Genomic DNA, 26,604 nt, shown 5'->3' with positions numbered 1-26,604 from the left:
CCGTAAAATATTTACCCTTCAGAGCCACTAGAGGGTGCTCATTCTTTACGTATCTTGAATCTGTGCCAGTTTCTCTTGACATACTGGCAGCCCCTTTAAAATTAAGTCTTTTTTCTCTTTTCATTTTTTCAGGAGATATATATACCTTATTTTCCTAATAGTTCCTTTAGTTTTCCTCTACACAAAATTCAACTTTCACCAACTTTAAAAAAAAAAAATTGTGAGCCTTCTACTTATGGAGTGTACATGGACCGAAATTAGTTCCCTTCTCCTGACTTGATTCCGTATTGCAAACAGGAATTGCACAATGCGCATTTCCAATTTTATGTATAATTAGGTTAACAACTGAATCCACTGCATTTTCTATTGGAGCCGTTTCTCTTGGAAACAGAAATGTACGTCCTTTACTGCAGCTGCTATGGGTTTCCCCATTTCCAGTTGAGATGGTGTCAATTCTACCAGGAGACGGAGGGGGCAGGAGCAGGAGAAGGGAAATAAGCAGCTCAGTTATAATTGTCAACAGCTTAAGAAGGGAGACATCACCAAAGTGATGCTCAATCCTTCTCCACCCTGGCTGGAATTCCCAAGTTCATTATCTTTTTGTTAAGATATTTTGCTTTCTGTTTAACATAAACAGGGTCTGTTAGATGCCGTCAATTTAATTCATGGTGACTGCAGAGAGAAAAGCTTACCATCCCAACCAGTTTCCAGAAATAACATCATCCAAGGACATCACAGTAATCTCTCTGATTCCATTTTACGCATCGTCTTCCCCTTCCTCTACTTCCACAATGATTTCTTTGACTACATCACCCACTGGCATCCTATGCCTGATGTATGTGAGTATTTCCACAAAGGTGAGTCAGCCTTTATGTAGTTCATGAAGGGTCTTTTTTCCCCTCTGCATTCTTGGCACTCTTAGAAAACATATCCACCTCCATAAGGTTTCCTGGATCTTTCTCAGGACTGAACTTTCACGGGGGAATACATCACCAGTGGAAAATGGTAAGACCACTGTATTTATTCTGAATTTTGTTGTCACAAAAACATCTGTCATACCTTATCTACGTCTATTACTTTATTCTTTCTTAGATTTAACCTTTTGAGGCTACTGTCCATTTTTATTCTTGAGGCCCCCCCCTCCAAAAAAACCCTATCTGCTATATTCACCTTTTTGCCCTAAATTATAAATGTATTAAACATGCAAGATAACATTGCATTTTTGGCATTTAACATTAATTGGATTTTCTGTTTTGCTCCCATAATGAACTTTTCTAAGTCTTCTTTAGCTACGGCAAGTAGTCTATACATATCTCAAATGATAAGTGCTCAAACTGATTCTGATTTTAGCTGTTATTTCTTCGATCTTGCCTTTCTTATAGTCTATACATTGTATATCACAGGGATGTCAAACTCACAGCATCATGTGACGTATTGGGATTCCCCCCCCCTTTCACTAAACCAGGCATGGGCGTGGCCAGCATGTGACACATCCAGCCCGTAGCCCAGGAGTTTGACAGCCCTGTTGTATCAGAACAATATCTAACTTTGTTTCGTTTGCTTCCCCACTATGAGCTACATTATTTCCCTATATTGAATTCTTACAGAATGCTCTTGTTCCTTCTTTAGATTCCCCCCCCCCAAGTTATCAACTCCTAATATGGGACACCCCCTCTGGACTCCCCAACTTGGGAATGGCCACCAGATGGTAGTAAAAAAAGCTAAATATTTTCCCCCTCTTACCCTTTTCACTATGCATCTTATGGCACTATCTCACACCCATCTGCCTTTCTGAAACCTGTATGAATTTCTCTGTATACAAGAACTGAGATAACCCTTTACTTTTGTGAGAAATCAATCCAATGGCATTTTGCATTTTTTTAAAACATAAGGAAGTGCACTGACTTTACAATCTCTAGCAGTCTTGTTCCATTCTTGTTGACCTGTAGCCATGATCATTTTAACTGCCTCTTCTCCTGTACCCTTAAAGGTTGATCAGCACCCAAAGCTTCTTTCCATTTGACAGCTGGTCTATTTGCTTTTGCACCTCACTTCAATGTTAAGTGTTGAGGAATATACAGGCAGTCCTCGACTTATGACAATTGAGCCCAAAATTTCTGTGGCTAAGTGAAACAGTTGTTTTGTGAATTTTCCCCATTTTATGACTTTTCTTGTCATACTAGTTACGTGAGTCACTGCAGTTGGTGAGGGAGTAACAAGCTTGTTAAATGAATTCCTCATTGGCTTCGCTTGTCAGTAGGTCGCGAGGGGCCTTTCGCATGGCCCCAGGACATGGCAACAGTCATAAATTATATCAGTCAGTTCCCAAGCATCTGAATTTTGATCACTTGACTGTGGGAAGGCTGCGATGGTCATAAGTGTGAAAAGCAGTCATAAGTCACTTTTTTCAATGCCATTGGAACTTTGAACAGACACTAAATGAATTGTGGAGGACGACCCGTAACCTCTACCATTCTTTCTGCTACTCTATAATCCAATTTGCAAAGGATGTTAGTACAGCCATTCGACTTCTCTTTAAACATACTTGCCTCTTTCAGCTCCCTTTGATGACTGCTTCGTATTCTTTATTCCTTGACCTCATCTAGGCTTTAAAAATTTAGAGAATTGCTAAAGAATCACATAGTGGTCATCGGTATTTTGGCAGCCTAATAAAATTTGCCTTCTGCTCCTACCTCAGTTATATTTTTGACCAAATTACTTTGATTGTCTTAAAAGGATTTCCCTATTTCCTTTTCTCATCATATTTCTGCTCAAGTTCTAATTCATTTTCCTTTCTTGCTTGACACCGGAAGTCTGCATTTAATTGTTGTATGTTCTTCTTGCTGACCAAAGCTTTCATCTTCCATCTTTACTCTAAGAGCCGAGGTGGCGCAGTGGGTAGAGTGCAGCACTGCAGGCCACTTCAGCTGACTGCTAGTTCAGCAGTTCTGTGGTTCAAATCCCACCAGGCTCAAGGTTGACTCAGCCTTCCATCCTTCCGAGGTGGGTGAAATGAGGACCCGGATTGTTGTTGGGGGCGATATGCTGACTCTGTAAACCGCTTAGAGAGGGCTGAAAGCCCTATGAAGCGGTATATAAGTCTAACTGCTATTGCTATTGCTCTATCTATCTATCTATCTATCTATCTATCTATCTATCTAATCTATCTATCTATCTATCTATCTATCATCCATCTATCTATCTATCTATCTATCTATCTATCTATCTATCTATCTATCTATCTATCTATCTATCGGATTGTTGGGGGCAATATGCTGACTGTGTAAACCGCTTAGAGAGGGCTGAAAGCCCTATGAAGCGGTATATAAGTCTAACTGCTATTGCTATTGCTCTATCTATCTATCTATCTAATCTATCTATCTATCTATCTATCTATCTATCTATCATCTATCTATCTATCTATCTATCTATCTATCTATCTATCTATCTATCTATCGGATTGTTGGGGGCAATATGCTGACTCTGTAAACCGCTTAGAGAGGGCTGAAAGCCCTATGAAGCGGTATATAAGTCTAACTGCTATTGCTATTGCTCTATCTATCTATCTATCTATCTATCTATCTATCTATCTATCTATCTATCTATCTATCTATCGGATTGTTGGGGGCAATATGCTGACTCTGTAAACCGCTTAGAGAGGGCTGAAAGCCCTATGAAGCGGTATATAAGTCTAACTGCTATTGCTATTGCTCTATCTATCTATCTATCTATCTATCTAATCTATCTATCTATCTATCTATCTATCTATCTATCTATCTATCTATCATCTATCTATCTATCTATCTATCTATCTATCTATCTATCTATCTATCTATCTATCTATCTATCTATCTATCTATCTATCTATCTATCTAGGTGAAATGAGGACCCAGACTGTGGGGGCGATATGCTGACTCTGTAAACCGCTTAGAGAGGGCTGAAAGCCCTATGAAGCGGTATATAAGTCTAACTGCTATTGCTATTGCTACTCAGCTATTGTGAAAGCTTGTTCTGAAACCCATTTAATTTGCCCCTTTGCTCTTCTTCTTCTCTTAAATATCTTTCCATGTCAGTTTTCCCAGAAGTGTTTGCAATTGTATTTCTCTGCATTAGATTTTGAATTCCTTTTCACAGGTGGGCTGGCTTTTTTCACAGCTGCAAGGCTCCCCCTCCTCTCCCTCCCTGGCACTTAGTTCCTCTCCTCTCCTCTGGTCTCCACCAAGTGTGACCCCCCCCCCACCTAGGAGCACCTGCTGGTGTCGGTTTTGAGGTCCTCCTCCTCCTCCTGAAGGACAGAAAATGGGTTCCACAAAACAATCTTTATATAAAGTTATGGAAACAGGTTCATGAAATATTATAATCGGTGCCAGGACAATATTTTCACTAGGCCAAATTCATAAAAATGTTCAAAATTTGAGCTGATGTAATTAATATGCTTGCCCAATATGAATGATGCAATGTTACTATGGCCAACCTGGCTGTGTTCATTTTTTCTGAGGCTGTTTACCTATTTATAGGAATCACACATTTTCTCTGCCAACAAACTAACCTTCATGTGCTTAAAAGAACACTTTATTCTACCAGTAATCCCTGAAGCAAAAAATATCCAGTTAAGCAGAATAGTACTCTAAACCCGAATTAAAGGATGTGATGCAACCCTAAAACCAGATCCAAAAGTTATTCATATGTATACAAAATTGTTAATTAAATAAACAGTCAAAAGAGGAAAGCTCTCGCTAGTGACATAATCATTACTCTTCCTTTAAAAACAAAATTGCTGATGTTCCGTATTGTTTTTTTCATGTACTAGCTAATGAACTAAAAGCAAGGACCCAACAAATATTTTGCTATCCAGTTCATTCCAGATAGAGGATTAGGTCGGTATAAAATACTGCTGGTGAATCCACGAAATAGAAGCCTTTATTGTACAAGACACACAGCGGTAGTTTCATTAGCAATTAACACAATGAACTAATGCTGAGACTACTTTTTTATTCATACAGCTGAACCTTTGCAGCAAAAGTCAGCATCCTTTTAAAATATATCACAACTCCACACTGTACAATGGCACATGTGTTAAAATAAAAAAATAAATGTAAAGTGACCAAAAGTCTATATCAGGGGTGTGTCGAACTCAGTTTCACTGAGGGCCGCATCAGGGTTGTGTTTGACCTTGGGGAACTGGGGGGGGGCATGGCCAGGGGGGGGGGCACGGCCAGCTCAATGTCACTCATTTCGGAGGACGCCTGTGGTGGCCCTAGCACTCTGCCAGAGGAAACGGGCTCCCAAGCTCTGTTTTCAGCTGTGACAGGTTCCCGCAACCCTCTGCCAGCAAAAATGGAGCTGAAGGGGGCGCTGTTTTCACTGGCAGAGGCATTGCTGGCTGGTCCTTCGCTGTTTCCAGAGTGGCCCCACAGGCCAGGCCTAAGCACCTGCGGGCCTTGAGTTTGACATCCCTAGTCTACGTACCCTATCAGTATATTGACAGGTGACTTCACTTGGCAGTTTCATGTAGAGGTTACAGAGAAATAGTGCCAGTCGCGTTCCAGGGCCCCCGCAATGCAGAGGGCTGGAGCTTGATCTCTCCCATACTGACTGGAACTAGGCCCAGAAGAGAATGGAGAACCACTGCAAATTAATGCCCTGTTCCAACCACTAATGCTGGCTGAGAAGGATAATAAAGTGAACACTGAAAGCTACTGAGAAATTGGATAGGTTGGGGACCCTGTTCCACGTTCACCAGAAGGCATCCATAAATGCAATCATGGCTGCCTTGGTGCTACAGCCCAGCCTAGAACTTAAATGAAAAGGGTCTAGATTAGGAATTCTTAACCTGGATCTGCAGATATATTTCAGAGGGTCTGTAAATGTGGATGGGAAAGAATACAACTTTATTCTCATTAATCTCTTAACTGAAATATAGTTTTCATTTAATAGTGAATGTAGACCGCAAAAAGAAAATTTATGACCTCTAGATTATAAAAATGCTAACTTTCGAAGGTCTCACTGCAATTGAGTATTATAAAGAGTATTGTGTTGCTAATGATTTAATGGATTAATGTTTTTTTTAAATATTTCTATAATTGAATTTCAGTATAATGGTTTTCCTTTATAACACAATCTATGAGTATTCTACTTTATGAATTAAAATCCATTATTCTGAGAGGGGGTTGAAAGGTTTTACCAGACTCTCCAAGGAATCCAAGACACCAAAAGTTTAAGAATGTCTGTCTAGATCAGGGGTGTCAAACTTAAGATCCAGGGGCCAGATCTGGCCTGGGGGGTGCTTAGATCTGGCCTGGGGGGCCACCCTGTAAACAGCGGACTGGCCCACGGTGCCTCCTCCAGTGAAAACAGAACTCAGGAGGGTTGGCAGAGGGTTGCAGGAGGCTGTCACAGCTGAAAACGGACCTCAGGAACCCGTTTTCACTGGCGGAGCACTCAGGCAACCACAGGCACGCCTGACATGAGTGACAATGCACTGGCCACACCCACCCTGGCCCAATGGTGGGTTGCAGGCGGTATGCCCCAGTACAGGCGTACCGGTGCCTGCCGGGAGCACCGGGTACCGTTCTGGTACGCTGCTCCAGAGGGCCCACCCGCCTGCCCGCCCTCCTTACCTGTATTTGAGCTCTTCAGCACTTCCACACACAGACTGTATGGCGCTTGCACTCCGCTGAGCAGCTGGAGCATCACAGAAGCATCGCGGAGCGTTGCAGGAGGTAAGGATGCATGTGCACGCTATGCGGGTTCATGTGGTGGCCACTGGGCCTCATTACACCGTACCGGTTGCAACGGGATCCAGAACCCACCACTGCCCTGGCCCCATGTATGAAAATAACAGAGTATGAATTTAAGGGTCTCTAGATTTTTGTTTGAATCAACTTTTCTCAATCTTAGCAACGTTAAGAGGTGGAATTGCAACTCCCAGAATTCTCCACCCACTGTGGCTGGCTGGGGAATTATTGGAATGAAAGTCCACACCTCTTAAAGTTGCCAAAATGGAGAAACACTGAATTAACTGAGTCCCATTAATTATTGTTGGATGTGGCCAACAGTAGAGTCCACAGGCTCTTCTCCATTTTGTCCATAATTAATAGCTACAAAATTATTCCACTTCTTGCATCTTGTATATTGCAAAGAGTAAAACTAGTATAATACTATCAAGAAAACAGAAACCACCATTTTTTTCCACTTAGGAAAAATAACAGATAAAGTATCTTTTACAGTATCTGCAGAAAGTTGGACTTTTATTTTACTGTAGCCACTTCCTTTAAACAGAGATAACTACAGAAAGCACTTTCAAAAAAGAAAAAGGAAAGAAGAAAGTTACTGAGGTGAATAAGAAAGCAGAATTCATCCCTCTGCTACACCAACTTTTGGTTTTCCATGCTTGTAAATGTAATTAATTGACAATCCAGCAAACCTTAATTGACAATCTGGCACTTTCGCACATTTTGCTAAATTATGTAAATCCACATTAAAATATACTATTTGCAAAATGGTGAAAAACAATTAATAGCCTCATTATTTCCATAGATGAGAATAATAAGCATGAGATAAAAATGAGGAACGTTCACATCCACCACAATGTCTACCAGACGTCTTTGTTAGTAGATGCAGAGAATGAGAATTCTCCCGCCACACAGCCGTGGTCGGACGCAGGGAAGAGTCGCCATCTGGCGTAATAGTCCACCCGTCCCACATTTTCCCTCTCATGGGATTCTAGAGGCGTCAAGGAAGAGAGCGGGTCCTCCATCCAAACAGCTTACTGTAACCCATTGTTGCATTGCCATAATTACAGGTAGTCCTCGACCTACAACAGTTTGTTTAGTGACCGTTTGAAGTTACAACAGCACTGAATAAGGTGAGTTTTGAACGATTTTCACACGTACAGCTATTGCATCATCCCCATAGTCATCATCTTCTTCTTTTAATGACTCCATCATCCCTCGCGGGGTGAAGTCTGGGCAACTGAATTGAGCAGAGTGTTTACTAGCCAGATGCCCTTCCTGTCACCAATGCGAAGTATTCTTCAGCAGATATATTCTCATCTTGCCCATAGAGAGAAATATCTGCCTCTAGCTAGGATTGAACTTACAGCCTACTGATTGCGAGGCGAGAGCTCTACCTCTAGGCCATCGCACCACTCTGCATCAGGCCCATAGTCACGTGATCCTATTCAGACAATGGATTCATATTTATGACGGCTGTAATGTTCCAGGATCCTGTGGCCACTTTTGGAAACCTTCTGTCAAGCAAAGTCAATGGAGAATTCACTTAACAACTGTATTACTAACTTAATAACTGAACTGATTCACTTAACAACTGGGGCAGGCAATGTTGTAAAATGAAGCAAAATTCACTTAGCAACTGCCTCGCTTAGCAACAGAAATTCTAGGATCAATTATGGTCATAGGTCGAGGACTACCTGTACTCAAAGGCACTTGTTTAAGGCATTCTAAACGTCTGTTTCTTGGCCCACTTTCCTCTGCTGAAGGGAACCCTGGGAAGGAGAACTAAACTTTGGAGCTGTCAGAAAGACTTCCGAACTTAGTTCTTTCTGCTATGTCATTTAATGAGGCTGCTTCCTCCCAAGGAAGAATGAACTGCAAATTGCACAGCAGGGCACAAGACTATCAATGCTTATCCAGAAGAAAATCCCACAGTTATTCAAAGTTTATCCCATTGAATCTGCTTAGGAATCTACAACAGAAAGTGGGAGCAGAACTACTGAAGGCCAAACTATATCAAAGCGCAATTGTTTAGCTAATCGTGCTTCCCCTTTTGGAGGAGAGTAAACTGCCTTGCGCCTCAGTGGTACATAGCAATAGCACTTAGACTTATCACAGTACTTTACGGCCCTCTTTGAGAGGTTTAGAGAGTCAGCATATTATCCCCAACAATCTGGGTCCTCGTTTTACCAATCTCGGAAGGATAGAAGGCTGAGTCAACCTTGAGCTGGTTAAGAATCGAACTGCTGGCAGTCAGCAAAATTAGCCTGCAATACTGCATTCTAATCACTGCACCATCATGGCTCTTAATATATTACATAATACATTACATTTTGTGTAGTACATAATAAATACACAAGATACTATACTATATGTGATTGGAAATGAACTCAATTGTGGAATAAAATTTTAGATATTCAAGGTATCTGTAACCATATATTTGGCTTTCAATTTTTCCCGAATCTTTTCTGTGAACCGTCCTTAAATTTATGATTATTTGCCCAACTCGCAGAATTCCGTATTACCATTTATATTTCCAAATCTTTCAAAACACTTTGAAGATTGTCCTCAATAGTCCTCAAACTTACTGGCCTCAAAATTCTATTTTTTTCTTTCTAATTTTACTGTATTGTTTTACAAAAATGCAAAAAAAGAAAAAAAAAGAAAACAACCCACAAACCCAAAATACTAAAACAAAATGCTAGAGTGTCATCACCCAGCGTTGCTTGGTATGAGATGGGTAGCTTAGAGAAAGTATAAACCTCAAGAATTAAAAAAGTACTGAGATAGATAGATAGATAGATAGATAGATAGATAGATAGATAGATAGATAGATAGATAGATAGATAGATAGATAGATAGATAGATAGATAGACAGACAGACAGACAGACAGATAAATGGATGGATGGCTGGATGGATGGATGGATGGACGGACGGACGGACAGATGGACGGACAGATTGGGTGCGTGGGTGGGTGGGTAGATGGATGGATATTAATATTCTGTTGTCGAACAAAGAATTTAGAAAATTACCTAAAATCGAATCCATTGTTTTAAAATATCATAAAATCTGTTCCAAAAAACATTATTGCTTAATTTTTGAATTAGTTGAAAATATTCCATTTTCTAAAATAGATACATTGGAATAGCCATTTCATTTTCAAAAGCCATTCCTTAATAGCTGGAACAATAAGATGTTTTCAACTTCCAGGAGGAGGACCCAACATCGCGATGATATGGATGTGCGGTCTCGATGCTCCGAAACCGCAGCCGATACTTTTGCTGCTGGGTGGTCCAATTGGACCTAAACCGTCCTGAAGAGATGGTGAACAGGAAGAATATGTCTTGCTGACCTCAGGGACCTCGCAAAGTCCCTGATCGATGCAAGAGAAGTTCTTCAAGCCGGCGACAAAAAATCCAGCCAAGGCTGACTAAAAACGGAAGGATATGGAAAGAGAAAGTGTTTCCAGCTGGTGAGGAACTTTTACTGTTTTAAAAAGAGACTGCCCATAAAAAGCTTAAAATTAATTTAAATTGGAGAACAGAAGAATCAAGCGGCTGAATTAAATTTGGAATGGTTTTGGACAGAGGGTTATCTTACTTTTTAAACGCTATCTTCATGGATGGAATTTATGCAAGCCTTTTAAAATGAATGGATTAAGTTTTCTTCTATTTTTTCTTTTATTATTCTCTGTAACCTATGGTCTAAAATCTTCCTCTTTCATTACTGTGGGTGTTCTTCTAACCCATTTAAAAATTGGACTCTTTTTTCTAACTTGAAATACAAAAAAGATACAAAAAAATAAGGGAATTTGCAACAATAACACTGCTACTCGGAGGCTGGAAGGTTTGTGTATTGGAAATGGAACACTTTTTTTTTTTCTTCACTGATTGTTTTGGCTTGGCACTACAAGGTCTCACTGCTTGGTTATAGAGAGTGATAAGAAAGGAAGCAAACAGATATCCCTTTGCAGTATATCTTTAACCAGAGAAAAGTGAAAATAAAATGTTTTTGTGAATTTATGCTTAATTTTATTAACCTTCCAAGCTAAAGCAGCTGTGTTTGTTAGCTGGAGAGAATGGCACAATTTCAAAAGCAAACAGAAATCTTAAGCTTGCAAAAGATATTTTCAGAAATACAGAAATTATCAAATACATATGAGAGGATAGAGAAGAAGCTGCAAGACTTAGAGCATAGAACAGCAAAATATGATGAAGAAGTTGAGGACGTTATCAAATGGAAAACGTGGTGGTTAAAACCCAAAAAATTGAAGTGGAAAATGAATATAAAGAGATTAAATTTGCTGACATTTATGGTGATTGGTTTGTCTCTGAAAATGGAAAGAGTGGAAATACTGAAAGAGGAATTAGATGAAACAATTTTAGTTTAAAGCCCTTCAATTCCAGTATAACATTTTTAAGGACCATTGAAGTAGCATTATTCGTGATTCCAATTGTTTATTAAATTCCAAATCCTAACAACAAATAAATTCAATTACTATTTTATTGAGCTTCTACAAATACTATAATAATAAAAAATACCCTTGGCTCCAACCTATTCATGCAAATGAGAAAGAAAATCAACTGTTCTCTCTTTCACATACACATATACAGTATATGCATACACATGTACACACACACACACAAACACATCAAAAATCTTAGTGCCTCGTAAGAGCAGGCAGCAAAAAAGCCACCTTTTGCCTTGAATGAGCAGAAGTTCAACCTCACGCTGAAGATTTTGCAAACAGGGAATCAAACTGCCTATGAATCTTACAGCATTTTTATTGTTATTTTACCTGACATTTCAAATAAACTATACAGTACAATAGAATATTTATCAGGTCAATTCTTGAACGCAGCTGATGCCCTGGGATCAGAGAGGTCCCGAAAGTCTTTTGAAATAGCAGAATCCTCACAAAGATTATTTCGCTTCTGTGCTTTCTACTTAGGTCGCAAAAGCAGGGATGGCATTAAGGCTGTTGTAAACTAGGTGCAGTTTCTCTCTTCCCTTTTTTGTCCTTTTCTTTTTCTCTTTCCTTTAACTCAGTGCCCACCAATCTTTTGGGCACCAGGGGGGAAGGGGGGCAGAGTCCTCTGTACTGCCTGCATCCCACGGATGGAGCTTTGTTTTGCCTGGCCCCATTTTGGGCCTGCCGCCGCCACTGCTGCTGCTGCTGCTGCCCAGTGCCGATCCACGGATCGGAGGTTGGGGGGCCTTTGCCTTAACTTTTAAACAGTCAGATTTTTTGAGTCCTTAATTCCAGCCCTGAGCAGGTTTGGATTCAATGGATCCTATACCAGAGGACTGTCAATCCTTTTTTGGAGATTACAGGTTAGGACCTTGAAGGACAGAACAAAGAGCCTCTACTTCCAAGGCCAGGATGAGATAAGGGTGACTTAAGCTTCTTGTTCCAAGAAACTAACTTGAGAAAGTATCTTAGACAAGCCACAATTCACACAAAGATAAAGGGAAGGAGGGGAAGTCCATTCAGACTTGCCAATCTGTTATTACAGGTAGTCCTCGACTTACGAGAGTTCCTTTAGTGACCGTTCAAAGGTACAACGGCACTAAAACACTGTGATCCTTTTCACGCTTACAACCATCGCAGCATCTCCATGGTCACTTGATAAGGATTCAAATGCTTGGCACCTGGATCCTATTTATGACGGCTGCCGTTGTCCTGGGGCCACTGGTCGTCTTTTGAGAACTTCCGACAAGCAAAGCCAACGGGGAAGATTCATTTAACAACTGGGCTACTAACTGAACAACTGCAGTGATTCTTTTAACACTTGTGGCAACAAAGATCGTAAAATGGGGCAAAGTTCTCTTTGAGCAACTGTCTCTCTTAGCAACATAAATTTTGGGCTCAACTGTGGTCGTAAGTCAAGGACTACCTGCATAGCTGCCCTAATGAAATTAGTTCTAGACCTATATGGCATTTTTAGTCTACTCTTCCCTATAGTGCTGACACCCTTCTAGTGGAACGTATTTTTGATTGGACCGCTGATTGGACCATGCTTTCTAATGGAACCTCTTTTAAGTATGTCCCCTGTTGCAAATACTGTATAAATAGAATAAAAACTACATTCCAAGCGTTTTTAATACTGCTGGCGCTTCCTTTCAAGCACACTGTGATTAATGTGTTTATACTATGCACTGTTTATATTATCAGAGAAAAAAGTCAATTGACTTGTTATAAATGTAACAATTGTTTTTAAAGTTTAACTTCCACATTAGGCATATTAAAGTTAATTTGTAAAATATTTTTAAGATACAAAGTAATTATAGATAACTTAATTAACTAAAATAAATGAAATAATAAAAATAATCCCATAGACAAAACCCCACCAGAGGACAAATAAAAAGATGGTTATCCAAATCTTCTAAGAACTCAACTACCACAGTAATTATCTGTAAACTTAATCATATCCATTACAAATTCTGATTTATATAACAAGTATGTTCCTGTTTACAGCTGCCCAGAAGCAAAGTAGAAATAGTTTGGAACTATACCATATATACTTATGTATAAGCCCATCAACTCAAATGCTATGCAAAATACCCATGGATAATGGAGCAGCACAATTGGCAGGGTATTTTGGTTAAAAATGTGAGAGTTGGCTTACTGGCAGATAGGTTTATCCATAATAATTCATGATATATTTATGTATCGTGTCACCAAATATGATTATACACTCCAACTTCTCCTATGCTCCTTAGCTTTTATTGCCCTCCCAGACATGGCGCTGTTCCCCTTAGGCAGTAGCTGAAGTGCCCCCTTCCAACGTTTGGATTTCCAGGAAGTGTCTCAGCATCTCTATCCACCCTACCAGATTTGTGATACCATTTCCAAATCTGTAAGCAGGGTTCCTATCCTTAGTTGGTGAAAATGATTGGTGAATGCTTTTTTAATGGTGGTTTAATGTTCTGATCTTCAACTTTCCTTTTCAGGGGAAGGTTGTTGAGAGTCTAGTAGTTGTAAAGCCTTTAGTTGTAATGCCTATGGAAGAAATGGATTATCTGTCACTTAGGTAAGGGACTCCCATTGATTGTTTTTATGGATGTCTTGGTAAGATCAAAAGTTGTGAGGTCTCCATCACTGGAAGTTTTTAAGAAGTGATGGGACATGCATTTGTTTGAAACAATAGGGTGTCCTGCTCCAAGCAGGAGGTCAAATTAGGGGGCCTCCAAAGTCCCTCCCAATTCTGTTGTTCTGGTGTAGATCAGGACAGGGAAAGTGCAATAGCAACAGCTATTGTATATAGTATATAGACTTATATGCCGCTTTACAGCCATCTCTAAGCAGTTTACAGAGTCAGCATATTGCCCCCAACAATCTGGATCCTCATTTTACCCACCTCGGAAGGACAGAAGGCTGAGTCAAGGTGAGATCTGAACTGCTGAACTGCAGCTAGCAGTCAGCTGAAGTAGCCTGCAGTATTGCACTCTAACCACTGCACATCCTTGGCTCATATATCAACCCTATTCCTGCTTGATCTCGCAATGGCATTCTTTTGGAGTTAGCTCATGTAGCTGGTTGAGTAGGGAGGACTGTTGACATAGTAGTTTTCCTCCTTCCCGAGAAGAGAATACCAAATGTTAGCAATGGGTGTGGTGGTGGTGGTGGGGAGTTGAGACCTGGGAACTTCTGTTGTGAGGCATGCAGGAGCTGACAGTCTCATATTTATTTAAATCTACATGAAGCTACCAAGGAAAGTCATCTGTCAGCATGACACATCGATGGCATTTAGCTATACAAGTCAACACAAAAGTTTAGAAGATATGTTGCTGAGATTCTGCCATGACGGAGGCTGGTTCAATCTAGATTGGGAGCAAAGAGACTCAACAATTCATGATGGTTTGGGGCCCAAAGGCCTTCTGATTCCAGAGATATTGCACCTCTAATTCTGCCCAAGATTGTACTTTCCCAAGCAGGGCTAGTCCATAATCGGGGGGTGGGTGGGGGGTCATCTAGTTATCTCCAGAGAAACGTAGCTTTATTCCAACTGAGCTGCCTCTGCCCAACTGTACTTTGAAACTAAATCAGGTGCCGCCCCCCCCTTACAAATTGAACCCAATAGCTCATTGTGTTAGCAGCTTCATAGGATAAAACACACTTATTGTATTATATATGTTGTAATAAAAGGCAACTACAACAGACGGTCATCGATCTTCTTCATCAATTCAAGGGCATTATAATATCCAACCTGTCCAGAAACTGTAGTTTTCTTTCATTGTTTTCTTCACCCAAACTCATGAAAGGAGAAGGCAGCGACTAAGAAAGGCCTGCGTTCCAAAGGGCCTTGAAAGCTGCAGCCCCAATTACAGCTGCATTGCTGCAATATTGACAGAAAGGGAACACGGTTTGTGCCTAAAAGGAGAGAGGGGCTCCCAGTCCTTGGTCAGAACTAAGAACCTAAGCAAGTAATTGATTGCCTGAAGGTTACTTTCAGCAAGAGAAACATAAAATAGCTTAAATATGTTTAAGCATTCAGACATTTTACCTTGCGAGATTTCAAGGAGGAGGAGAAAAAGATTTAAGTGGATTTATTTGAAGTCTGGATGAGGGCGATAGAGAAGCGTGAAGCTATTTAATTAAGGCTCTGAACTTAAGGCTCTTACCAGGAGGCGGGAGTGGCTGTAGGCGCAGCCTTCCGTGTTGCTTCACTTGGGATGCAGACGTAATTGTTCCTTTTCACTCTCCAGTGTTTTACAACCGTGTCTACTACGCTCCTGATTTAATCAGAGCCAAACAAAAACCCACACAAAATGAAACAGAAACAATATCCTGAGCAATTTCACCTTTTTAACTCACTTAAACCAGCACCATGGTGGCTGCAGAGATATATATATATTTGTAAATGGTTCTGGTGTGATCCAGGTGCCCTTTTCACCTGTTCTGCTGGGCTGGGCGGCTTCTATGTGTACAAGAAGGTCTTCTCTCAGCGACCACGTGGGGCACCGGAGCTGCTCCAAAACGGGCAAGCTGCACATACTGGTTTGCCTTCTCACCTACTCAGAAAGAAATTGGCCAAGGACTCCTTTTTCCTCCTCCTCCTCCTCCTCCTCCTCCACCCCAGCTCTTCCGGGCATCCACATCGGAAGAGGCAAGTTGGTAGGAAGAAGGAAAGAGTGGATGGATTGGCCCTCCCTGGGTTTGAATGCCCACAGCTTAGCATATTTGGCTGACCTAACCAAACTCCCTCTAAATAGTTTAGAGAAAAGAATGGAACGGAAGTATAATGCAACTGTATTTTTGAATCTTCAAAGTGCCAAGTTTGTTTATTGCTTTAAAAGCAGCAATTAAGCACCGCTTACGATATCGTTCTGATTGAGTTCTGTAAAAGCTTAACATCTATTCAGAAAACAAGACTGTGTGAGCAAAGTATGCATTTCTTGCTGCTATAACACAGGATACCACAAGTTTCCATGATGTCACAGACATTGTCACACAGCCGGCTTGGCTGCCGTCCCAAGCGTGATAAATGCTGAGCCCTTCTGCCCTTCCCTTCTGCTCTAGTTTCTCCATTAGAATTGAAATAGGACCCATGTGCGGATTCTGTAGCACAAAAAAAGCAAACTAATCGGAGCAGAGACTCGAATAAATTCCACTGGGCTGTTTTGTTACAGAAAAGATCAATGTTTATGTTTACTACCGTAAACCCTTTATGCACCTTTTGCATAAAATAGAAGAAAACGAAGCTCTGGTGCTGATGATTAAGACAGGTTAGATTATAGAAAGAAGAGAGTCACAAGAATCACAACAATAGAGTAACTTTAGCTACAATCTTACTTTTACTTGCTCTTGAGAAAACTGGAAGCCATCATTATCCTTTTTCCTATTTCCCTGCAAATGATTGCTAAGCGAAACCCTATATTAATTTTTACTCTTGTTTTTAAAACTTTTAATAAAATGTATTTTTGAGAAAATCTCAAAGAAATCCAGTGTCACATTATAAAGGCTTCTTTCATCCTGGGTTTGGCACTTTGGAGTAAAGGAAAAATTTAAAACTATTTAAATGGTTCCATAGAGCTCTTTATTATAACCAATTTCGTTGTATTTAAGTACAATGACAATAAAGATTATACTTATTGGAGGCTGTTTTCAGGTTAGATAAATTGGTGTTATGAGGATTTCCAGATGGTGGAAAATAAGACTATTTATTTAAAAAAAATTGAAACGGCTGTATTGATGAAAGAACCCAGCCCTCTCCTGCTCACTTAACTGACCTCCAACCTCTAAGATGAACTCAAAGGCTTTAAGTGCAGCAAACCAAGGCTGGTATAAAGAATGTGGAATTTTGGTAAGAGAGAGGAATGAAAAGAGGTTGTAGCTCAACTTTCATTATTTTTGGCAATTGACTCAGGTGTTAGCGCCAATCTAAAATTTCAATTAGATTAGGATCTTGTGGATTGGGTTTTCATTGAGAGAACGGAGTACTAATACTTTCCCATTCCATCCTGGAAAGCAGGGTAGAAATTCATTAGAGGGCGAAAATACTAAATATTGAGCTATAGCCCAGAAGTCCTCAAAAATTACACAACCTGTTGTGGCCCGCCAGCGGCCAACAGAGCTGGCAGAAGATTCGGACAGTGAGGAGGTGGGGGAGGAACATGGGCCAGTCCTGGAGTCTGGGGAAGGCTCTGGGGAGGGCTCTGTGCCGTGACCCCTCGCTGTGACCCCTCCCTCTACTTCACCGGAAAACACCCAGGCTATATAAAGAGTATTGCTGTGTCTATCTCTCTGTAACCAAGTACACACAGACCGAATAGCAGGTAAAACCCTCTGCAACTTAGGAGAGACCAGTTTGGCGCTGGCTGAGAAACCAGGAGACTATTTCTAGTCTCCCTTAGGGGGTGAAAGCTGGCTGGGTGATATTGGGACATTCACGCTTTCCCAATGCAACCCATCTCACAGGATCGTTGTGGAAAAAATGGGAGGGAGGAATATTACGTATGTTCACCACTTTGAGCTATACATTTTAAAAGCAGGATTATAATAAGAAGCGACGTGGCTTTTTAGCATCCCCAAGCCTCAAGCCCCAAGGGACGGTTAAAAACGCATGCCACATATACTGAGTCGGGGGGGGGGGGAGGAAATGTTCATTCTTGCTCTATCTAGCGACTTAATGTTAGCAATCAAAACAAATATCGTATAACACCAACAGCTACTCTGTGTTATTCTAAAGCCTATTCTATATCTGATGTTCCAAATGAAATAACATCCACAAGGAAAATTGCCAACCAGCTTTTTCCATAACATGGACATCTGCAGTACCTCCCTGCTATTTTGTTACGTCTTCCATTCACTTCGTTTTTTGCTTTTCTTTGTTGTCTTTTTTTCCTTTTCTCTATTTTATCTCAGTATTTTCTCTCTGCTCTTGCCGAGAGGTCACTGCAATCAGGGGTCGGATTCACTCACTTTCCCCACTGGGTCGCAAATGTGAGTGTGCACACTTGAAAGCGTGCCTAAGTAGGACGCCACAGAGCCAGGGGGGCTAGGAGGCCCCCCTGCGATTCCCGCTACCAGTTCAGGCGAACTGGTCCGAACGGGCTAAATATCACCTCTGATTGCAATTAACTTCAACCTTATGACTCCTTTCACAATTTTCTCTCTTGCTGAATCGATGTCCATCTCCTCCCTCTAATCAACACAGTTGCTACGGTGTCGTTCCACCTGTGGCAGACAGATACGGCCAGAAACATATGACAGGAAGGTCCAAAACACTCACAGTAAACGATACAGAAGCCATTAAAAAAAAAAACATAATTGCCCTCAGTACAATGCCTTCCTACGAGTTGGCTTTAAGAGCTGACCAGTTGATCACTGGCAGCAATTTGTCTTCATGGCAAAGACTTTCCTAAAAAACTCCAATGGTCAAAGCTGGTGAGAGCTTTGGGTCATTAACAAGGACAACTGGGGGCCCCTATCAATATCTCTCAGATCCTATTTCACGATAGCATTTACAGTGCTTTACAGTCCTCTCTAAGTGGTTTACAGAGTTAGCCCCCAACAATCTGGCTCCTCATTTTACCGACCTCGGAAGGGTGGAAGGCTGAGTCAATCCTGAGCCTGGTGAGATTCGAATTGCCAAATTGCAGGCAGCCGGCAGTCAGCAGAAGTAGCTTGCAGTACTGCGCCTCTGATACTGTCTCTCTGATCACTACCGTCTTGTTACTTTTGGCCAGAGGTTTCTGTAAAGAGGCGGCTACAGCAACAACACTGTGGGCTAAAAGGAAGGTACACAGGTGCTTAAGGCAAGCTGGAATTTGGCAACTGCCGAAAAGTGCTTGGTTCCTCATGTCCACAACGTTAACCTCATTTCAAAAGAAATATAGGATTGCTTGGAGTACGGATGCATAAATTAAACCACTACACAATGTTGACATAGATACCTGACAATATGTTTATTTTTAATATTGTAAGTTTTTCAATCAACCTATGTAAAGTGGCCCATGCTTAACGATCCTTGGAACGATGGTCCACCCAAACACCTGGACAAAGACTAAACCAGCCTTCTGTGGTTGACCACTTAAAACTATGGACGCGTTGAGACGATTTGGAAGAGGCTGATCTGGTTCTGCCTTGGGTTAAGGTGGCCGTTCTGATACCTCGCCGCAGTTACCTGGAAAATTTAACATGTGGATTACGGGGGATAACAGGCACAAGACAGTTACCTGTCATTTCCACCACCAGGGTGATCTTAGCAAACTGTAGGTAGTCCTCGAGTTACAACCACAATTGAGCCCAAAGTTTATGTTGCTAATCAAGACATTTGTTAAATGAGTTTTGTTCCATTTTATGACTATTTCTTGCCACAGTTGTTAAGTGAGCCACTGCAATTGTTAAAGTTAGTAACGTGGTTGTTAAGTGAGTCTGGCTTCCCCACTGACTCCACTTGTTAGAAGTTTGTAAAAATTGATCACGTGACCCTGGAACTCTGCAACCGTCATAAATAAGACTCAGTTACCAAGCATGACTGTCATTAAGTGCTGCACCTCATGGCTCTTGACGAATGTATCTTGTCTTTTTATGTACACCGAGAGCACATAGGCACCAAAGACAGACTCCGTATGTGTCCAATCACACTTGGCCAATAAGGAATTCTATTCTACCCAAATTTTGATCACGTGACCATGGAGATGCTGCCAATGACGATCAGTGTGAAAAATGGTCATAAGTCACTTTTCTTTTGTAACTTTGAGTGATCACTAAATGAACTGTTGTAAGTCGAGGAGTACCTGTACGGTTTTTCAAGTTGTTACTTTTCCCCCATTTAATTCCCCTTTTGAATCTTAAGCATGTGATTTCTATTTAATTGGATATAAAATTTAGAGTTACGTAGCTCTTCTTTTTTATCTTAACACTATCGTACGAAGAATCCTTCATTTGTAAAGCTGCTTGATGATATGTTTCTTGTGATGGACACCAAATCTTCGTTTCTACTAGAAGCGTGTTCAGATATTTTTTTTCCTGCCAGGATAAATAAAAATCCTTCCAGGTAGCTCATTATATCAGGACCCATCTACCCATCTACCCATGACTCAATCTGCTTTATCCGCCTATTGCTAACAGCTTACACAAAAAAACTTATATGATCATTTCATACAAAGACGTACGGCCTTTCTTAGTTATCCTGGCCCGGCCTGGACAACTTCCCCAAATGTGCCAGTTGGCCACTTTGCTTAAGTTACTCCTAAGTCAAGGCCAACTTTTCTGAAACGGAAAAGATTCCAAAACTAATTTGTCGGAGAGAAACGAGCCAGAGTTCCAAATTATTTTTATTCCAGGCTAAACAAACCATGGAAACAGTTTCAACAGATTTAGCAAACTCCTTTTGGTGGGAGGAGCCAAACAAGAGTGAAAATTCATTTCACAATATGCCAAATTTCTTCAGAATTTTTGCTTATCATGACATGCAAATAAATGGTTTCTTTCACGGTTTCTTGTTGTTGCCTCATAATGTGAGCTAATTAACAAACCTATCACAACTTCATTCAAGCTAGAAAAACAATAAGTAACAAGTTGGCATCACAATAACACAATGACAGTAATGGGTTTTGTGGTTTCGAAACGCAGGATCTGATAACACGCAAGCACAAATATGAAAAAAAATATCAGTATTACCTCTTCTATTAACTGTATAGGAACACAATGGATCAATGCAACTGGAATTTTTTTTTGTTTAAAAAAAAGATGTTATTGTTACTCAATAAACCTTAAATTTACCAATCTGCTCCAAACGGCAAAATATAAACAGCACTTTTAATCAAAACTTCAGTTGAAACAGCGAAACTAACCAAGAAAACATGACCACAGTGGTTTTCCAAAAATTACAAAAAGGGATTTGAGTCGTATGTTCTATTTTCTAGAAATTCTTCCTCATTTTAAAATAAAGTCTTTTACTCAAAGAAAGTTGTACCGTTGTTGGTTGACACAATGACATATGTAAATTCATAGCCCAGAAGCGCATAAGAGGAAATGTGGTTTGTGGTTTATCTTAGTCTTAACTTCCCAAAACAAACCATCTAAACTCCAGCTTCTTCTTCTGCCGCATAGGTGATACCATCCCTCTGACTGCCGTGATTGCCTCCTTCAAAACGGAACCTCCTAACCTTTATTTTTACGAATCCAAGGTGAAGCCGGCCTGACCATTTGGGGAAACTTGGCGTAAAGGAACTGTCTCGCGCAATGATTAGCGGGAAAAGATTTGTGTTGAGTCACAGTGGCCAGTTTAATACACATTGTGTGATGAAAAAAACGGAGAAACAGAAAAAAATTAAGGAACAGATTTTTTTTAAAAACCCTCTCAATACAGTGATGTCCTGACATACAGGTAGTCCTCAACTTACAACCACAATTGAGCCCAGAATTTATGTTGCTAAGTGAGAAATTTGTTAAGTGTGTTTTGTCCCATTTTATGACTTTTCTCGTCACAGTTGTTAAGTGAATCACTGCAATAGTCAAATTAGTAACACCATTGTTAAGTGAATCTGGCTTCCCCTCTGATTTTGCTTCCCCGAAAGGTCGCAAAAGGTGATCCCATGTCTCCAGGACCATCATAAGTAGAAACCAGTTATCAAGCATCCGGATGTAAATCATGTGACTATGGGGACGCTGCAATGGTCAAAAGTGTGAGAAAAAAGCCCATACGGCTCTAGTTTATGGACTGGGAAAAAGGGACTGTAAGAGTTGGAAAATATGCAGAAAAGAATAAGCAAAATATGTAGAGGACCAGACCATTTTCAGAGGAATTCCAGGCTGCGAAAGAAAAAATGGCACTTGCAATTTGCATTTTTAAACCCACTCCCTGTAGACCCCCCAACTTTGGGGATGGACTGGGGAAACAGCTTTTGACGCTTGCAACTTGAAGAGAAGGACAGCCAGTGGCAAGGGGACAGAGATGCACAAAGGCAAGCTCGACATGGAAAATATGGAGATATGTCAATATTAAAAAAAAAAAAAAAAACAATCTTTCTTCGTTCAATATCCATAGCCGCCCAACTGAACCAAGAGGCTTTGGGTAGTTTGTAGTTCTGAAACTATAAAACAATGAAAAAAATTAAAAACAATAAGCAAAAACACCCAGAAAGAACTAATGTTGATTCAGGATCAAAGCAACGAAATATGTCATAAAGGGCAATTAAAATGTAGAATTCACTGGCCTCACAGTTCATGGCCGCCATCAATTTTAACAGTTTTTTTAATTAAACAGTAATAGGCAACTTGATGGAGAAGCCGTATGTGATTGATGGACGAAACCTCCAGTGTCCAAGCGATAAATACAAGCTGCTAGAAATCCCAAAGGAGCTTTTTCAAAAGGCACCTGGACTCCCTTTGTTTTTCCTTGGAGAAGTTTCGCTTCTCAGCCGAGCAGAAGCTTCTTGGATGAGAAGCGAAACATCTCCAAGGGAAAACAAAGGAAGTCGAGTTGCCTTTTGAAAAAGCTCCTTTGGGACGACCATGACTGAGAACCTCCACGGACATTTTAAGCTGCTAGAAAGTCACAGAGAGGAAGAGATGTTGAGTTCTTGGAGGGATCCCCCCATTGGCCACAGATTGACAGCTTTAGTATCTCTTGCAAAAGAATTGCTGCGTGGAATAGAGAGGCGGTGGAGAAGCTTCTTGCCGTTTCAGTTCTTTGTGCGGGGGGGGTGGGAGGGGTGGAGAAAGGAGAGATGTAATGAACTACAGATAGTCCCAACTTACAACAGTTCATTTAGTGACCATTCAAAGTTTCAACGGCGCTGAAAAAAGGGACGTGTGAGCATTTTTCACACTTTACGATGCAGCATCCCCCATAGTCGTGGGATTTACATTTGGATGCTTGACAGCTGTCTCACATTTATGACGGATGCGGCATTCTAGGGCCACGTGATCCCCTTTTGAAACCTTCTGACAAGCAAAGACAAACGGGGAAGCCAGGGTTTCGCTTAAAAAATGCTGGGCTTAATTGTGGTCGTAAGTGGAGGACTCCCTGCACTTAATGAACAAACCCAAAATGAATGAAAACATAAATGGGTACCTGATAGAATTCCCGAAGCCAATTCTTCTGCAGGTTTTCTGGCTGGAAAATAAATAATTAAAGTGAGTACATAATTAAAGTCCACGAGTACCAATAAATATTACAATTAGTCATAAATAGAGTGACTATACTTGACTATAAACACCAATGAAATAATCACTCAGGTCAATACACACTCACACACACACTTATGCACACAGATAAAAATGTGAAGCTTGTAAAAGCAACCATACATTAAAGTTCAAAATCACAGAATTTGGAAGCAACTACGGATTAACAAAATCAAATGTGGTTTAGTCTTAAGCACAAAGAGTAAAGGTGCAGATTTTCTTTTACCAAGAACTACACTTAATTGTCCGTAGCATGTCCAGAATTGCTGGTGAATGAGCGGTCTTAGAAACTGAAGTTATCAAATAATTAATCAGTCAAATCTTATGGAATGTGGGCAAGGCAAAAGCGTAGCAGATTACGGTATACTCCAGGTTTGAGGGAGACAGAGGTATCATCCAACATGCTGACAATCACAGCAGAGCCTTTTCAGGGACATGGCGTTGGATAACTTCACTTTCTAATCGCTTTCAGGAATTGTTTATTTAATTATCCTAAAGCTACTGGAGATCTTTGGAATGAAAAGTTTGAAAAACCACGTAATGAGTTTACTTTCTCTCTTGAACAGGGAAAAAAAAATAAGGACAATTTTAAGAATGGAAATAAACAACAAAAGGCTAAATAAGATTTTTATCCAAGAGTTACAAATGAATTAAAGTACAGACCAATTTAAAATATTGAAACTTTTATTATAAGATTTTAGAAATAATTAAATAAAATGCATATCTTTGTGTGGGAACCAAATTATTCTTTCTATCTTAAATCATAACAGACATTTCAGAAATTGGATACTAGAAGGGACTAAAGATTTTAAGCAGAAAAGAAAAAGGGGGGGAAGTGTAAACTTGTCTTTTGTTTTCATTTAGTACAGAAATTTACAAAATGACAGAAAACATTTGAAATGTTTCAGATTTCCAAAGAATGGAGCCAGAAATTGGTAGCTATGAGGTCAGCCATGATATCTGCTTCCATGAATAGTATGTCCAAAAGATAGGACTGACTTGGAATAAATTTTACCTCATACAAAAACAGCACAACCAGAAATACTACATCATCATCATCATCATCTAGAAAAGAACTAGAAAAAATAACAAAATATTGCAACCTGGCCCATTGAAACTATGCGATTATGGATTAAACATATGACAGTGATACCCATTGTCATCCGGGCACCATGTCCAAGAATTTTACAAAATACATCAAGAGATTACAGCTTTCTGCAATGACACCTGCAGAACTGCAACAAAAACTCAGAAATCATACGTTTTAAGAAGATACTTGGTCAATACCTAGGATGCTGGCAGCAACCCGTATCAACCAGCAGTGCCAGTCAATAATATTTGTGATACAGCTTTAAATGTTCAGTTGGCTGAGTTTCATGTTTTATGAATAAAAGTATAACAACAACAACAACAACAACAACAACGGATTGCAAGATAGAGAAGGCAGCTAAAGTGGACCTGCAAATGACAATCCATGAAAATGACCTGATGAGGGACTTTCTATTGGATATATAAAGGTTGATTAAAGTTTTGAAAGTCAAAGTGAAAATACAAAGGATAAAGCAAGGGAATAATCTGGATAATATTTTTATTGGTTTTACAAAAGATGTTTGCTAAAGCCTCAAACAAACCTTTGGGATGGAAAAAGAGAAACTGGAAAGAGAACTCTATGACCTTTGAATGAATTAAAGATCGTCGGAAGGAATATAAAGCTGTTTTGTTTGACCAAGGTTAAATAAGATGGCTCTATAAAGCTCTGATCATTCTTTAAAGGCTTTTTGCTGATGCCAGGGCTGAAATAAATGAAGATTTGTGGGCTTGCATACCGATAAGGGATAGAGTACAGGAAGAGATCTATTTGTTTATAATATCATTGGGGGTGATGAGTTATGAAGTTTGTTTATACTTGTGATGAAGATTGGAAGTCATTTCTTTATGTATTTATTTTCCTTTATTCTTGCCTTCTCCTTTTTCTTTCCTTGCACTTTTTATTTCTTCTATTTCTCATTCTTTCTCTGAGTTTAGTTTATATTCGCTTTTACTACTGTAATTAAAATCTTCATTAAAATTATTTTAAAAAGAATCAGTTTACCATCAACTTTTAGCAGCAGCAGCAGCAGCAGCAGCTACATGCCACAGAAGCAGCTGAAATGTTGAGCTGGGTGGTCTCTGCATTTACAGATAATCCTCGGTTTACAGCCACAATTGAGCTCAAAATGTCTGTTGCTAAGCAAGACAGTTGTTAAGTGAGTGTTGCTCTATTTTCCGACCTCTCTTGCCACAGTTGTTAAGTGACTCACTGCACTTGTTAACTTAGTAACACAATTGTTAAGTGACTCTAGCTTTCTCGTTGATTTTGCTTGTCAGGAGAGCCGCAAAAGCTGATCATGTGACCCCAGGACACTGCAGCCATCATAGATATCAACCAGTTGCCAAGCATCCAAATTTTGATCACGAGATGACCATGAGGATGCTGCAATGATTGTTAAGTATAAAAACGGACATAAGTCACTTTTTTTTAGTGTAGCTTCCAATGGTCACTAAAAAAATGGTTGTAAGCCGAGAACCGCCCATACGGGCATGCGAGTGTTTTAGGGGTTTGGAATTTCATTAAGAGGACCAAGTTTCAAAATCTCAACTCAGCATAAAGAGGGAGGGAGGACACTGAGCATCTGTTCTATTTATTTGCAAAGTTTTTCATATTTAAATACGGATTGTTTCACAAAATTAATTAACATTAAAACCAAAGTTGTAATTAACTTTTTTTTTCAGATTATTTTCCCTAAGGAACACATATAATTAAGCGCAGAATTCTTCACGTATTCTAAAATTAGCGTGTCAACATTCTTCAGTGCCTTTTTCTCTTACCCTTCTCGGAAGGGATGTGGTGGGCAGCACCAGATTTATCTGGAAAATGCCTAAAACTGTTTAGTAATTTTAACTTACTCTTCAACAATTATGCAATGAAGATTAATAAGGGAGAAGTGTGAAGGATAGTCAGGGCTTGAGCCCTGTAGATTTAAATTTAAAAGACTACTTCAAGGTTGATGATGGAGATTGCCCAGACATGAATAGGAAAGAAAGAAGAACTCGAAAACAAAGAAATCCCACATATTTTGAAGTAGTATTATTTTAAGCGTTATTTGGGGAAAATAGAGGAAATAATTGCGCCACTCTGGAACATTTTTGATAATAGCGAGTGTTCTTCTCACCATGTTCTGAGTGCTAAA

General features: G+C 40.1%; 1 protein-coding gene across 2 annotated transcripts in view; it reads right to left on the bottom strand.

Annotated features, from left to right (window-relative positions):
• INPP5A (inositol polyphosphate-5-phosphatase A) overlaps window positions 1–26,604 on the bottom strand; it is a 227,309-nt gene that overhangs the window by 152,434 nt on the left and 48,271 nt on the right. For both annotated transcript variants that reach the window (XM_087702660.1, XM_087702661.1), the window contains exon 2: window positions 23,265–23,306. In XM_087702660.1, coding sequence (XP_087558786.1) covers window positions 23,265–23,306 — 42 coding nt within the window. The remainder of the gene's footprint in view (window positions 1–23,264; window positions 23,307–26,604) is intronic.

Source organism: Thamnophis sirtalis, unplaced genomic scaffold (assembly GCF_051295495.1).
Source record: "Thamnophis sirtalis isolate CommonGarterSnake01/CBP01778 unplaced genomic scaffold, rThaSir2_p1.2 scaffold_15, whole genome shotgun sequence".
NCBI lineage: Eukaryota > Metazoa > Chordata > Lepidosauria > Squamata > Natricidae > Thamnophis > Thamnophis sirtalis.
The sequence above is the reverse complement of the archived record's forward strand: the minus strand, read 5'-3'. Positions and strand labels throughout refer to the sequence as shown.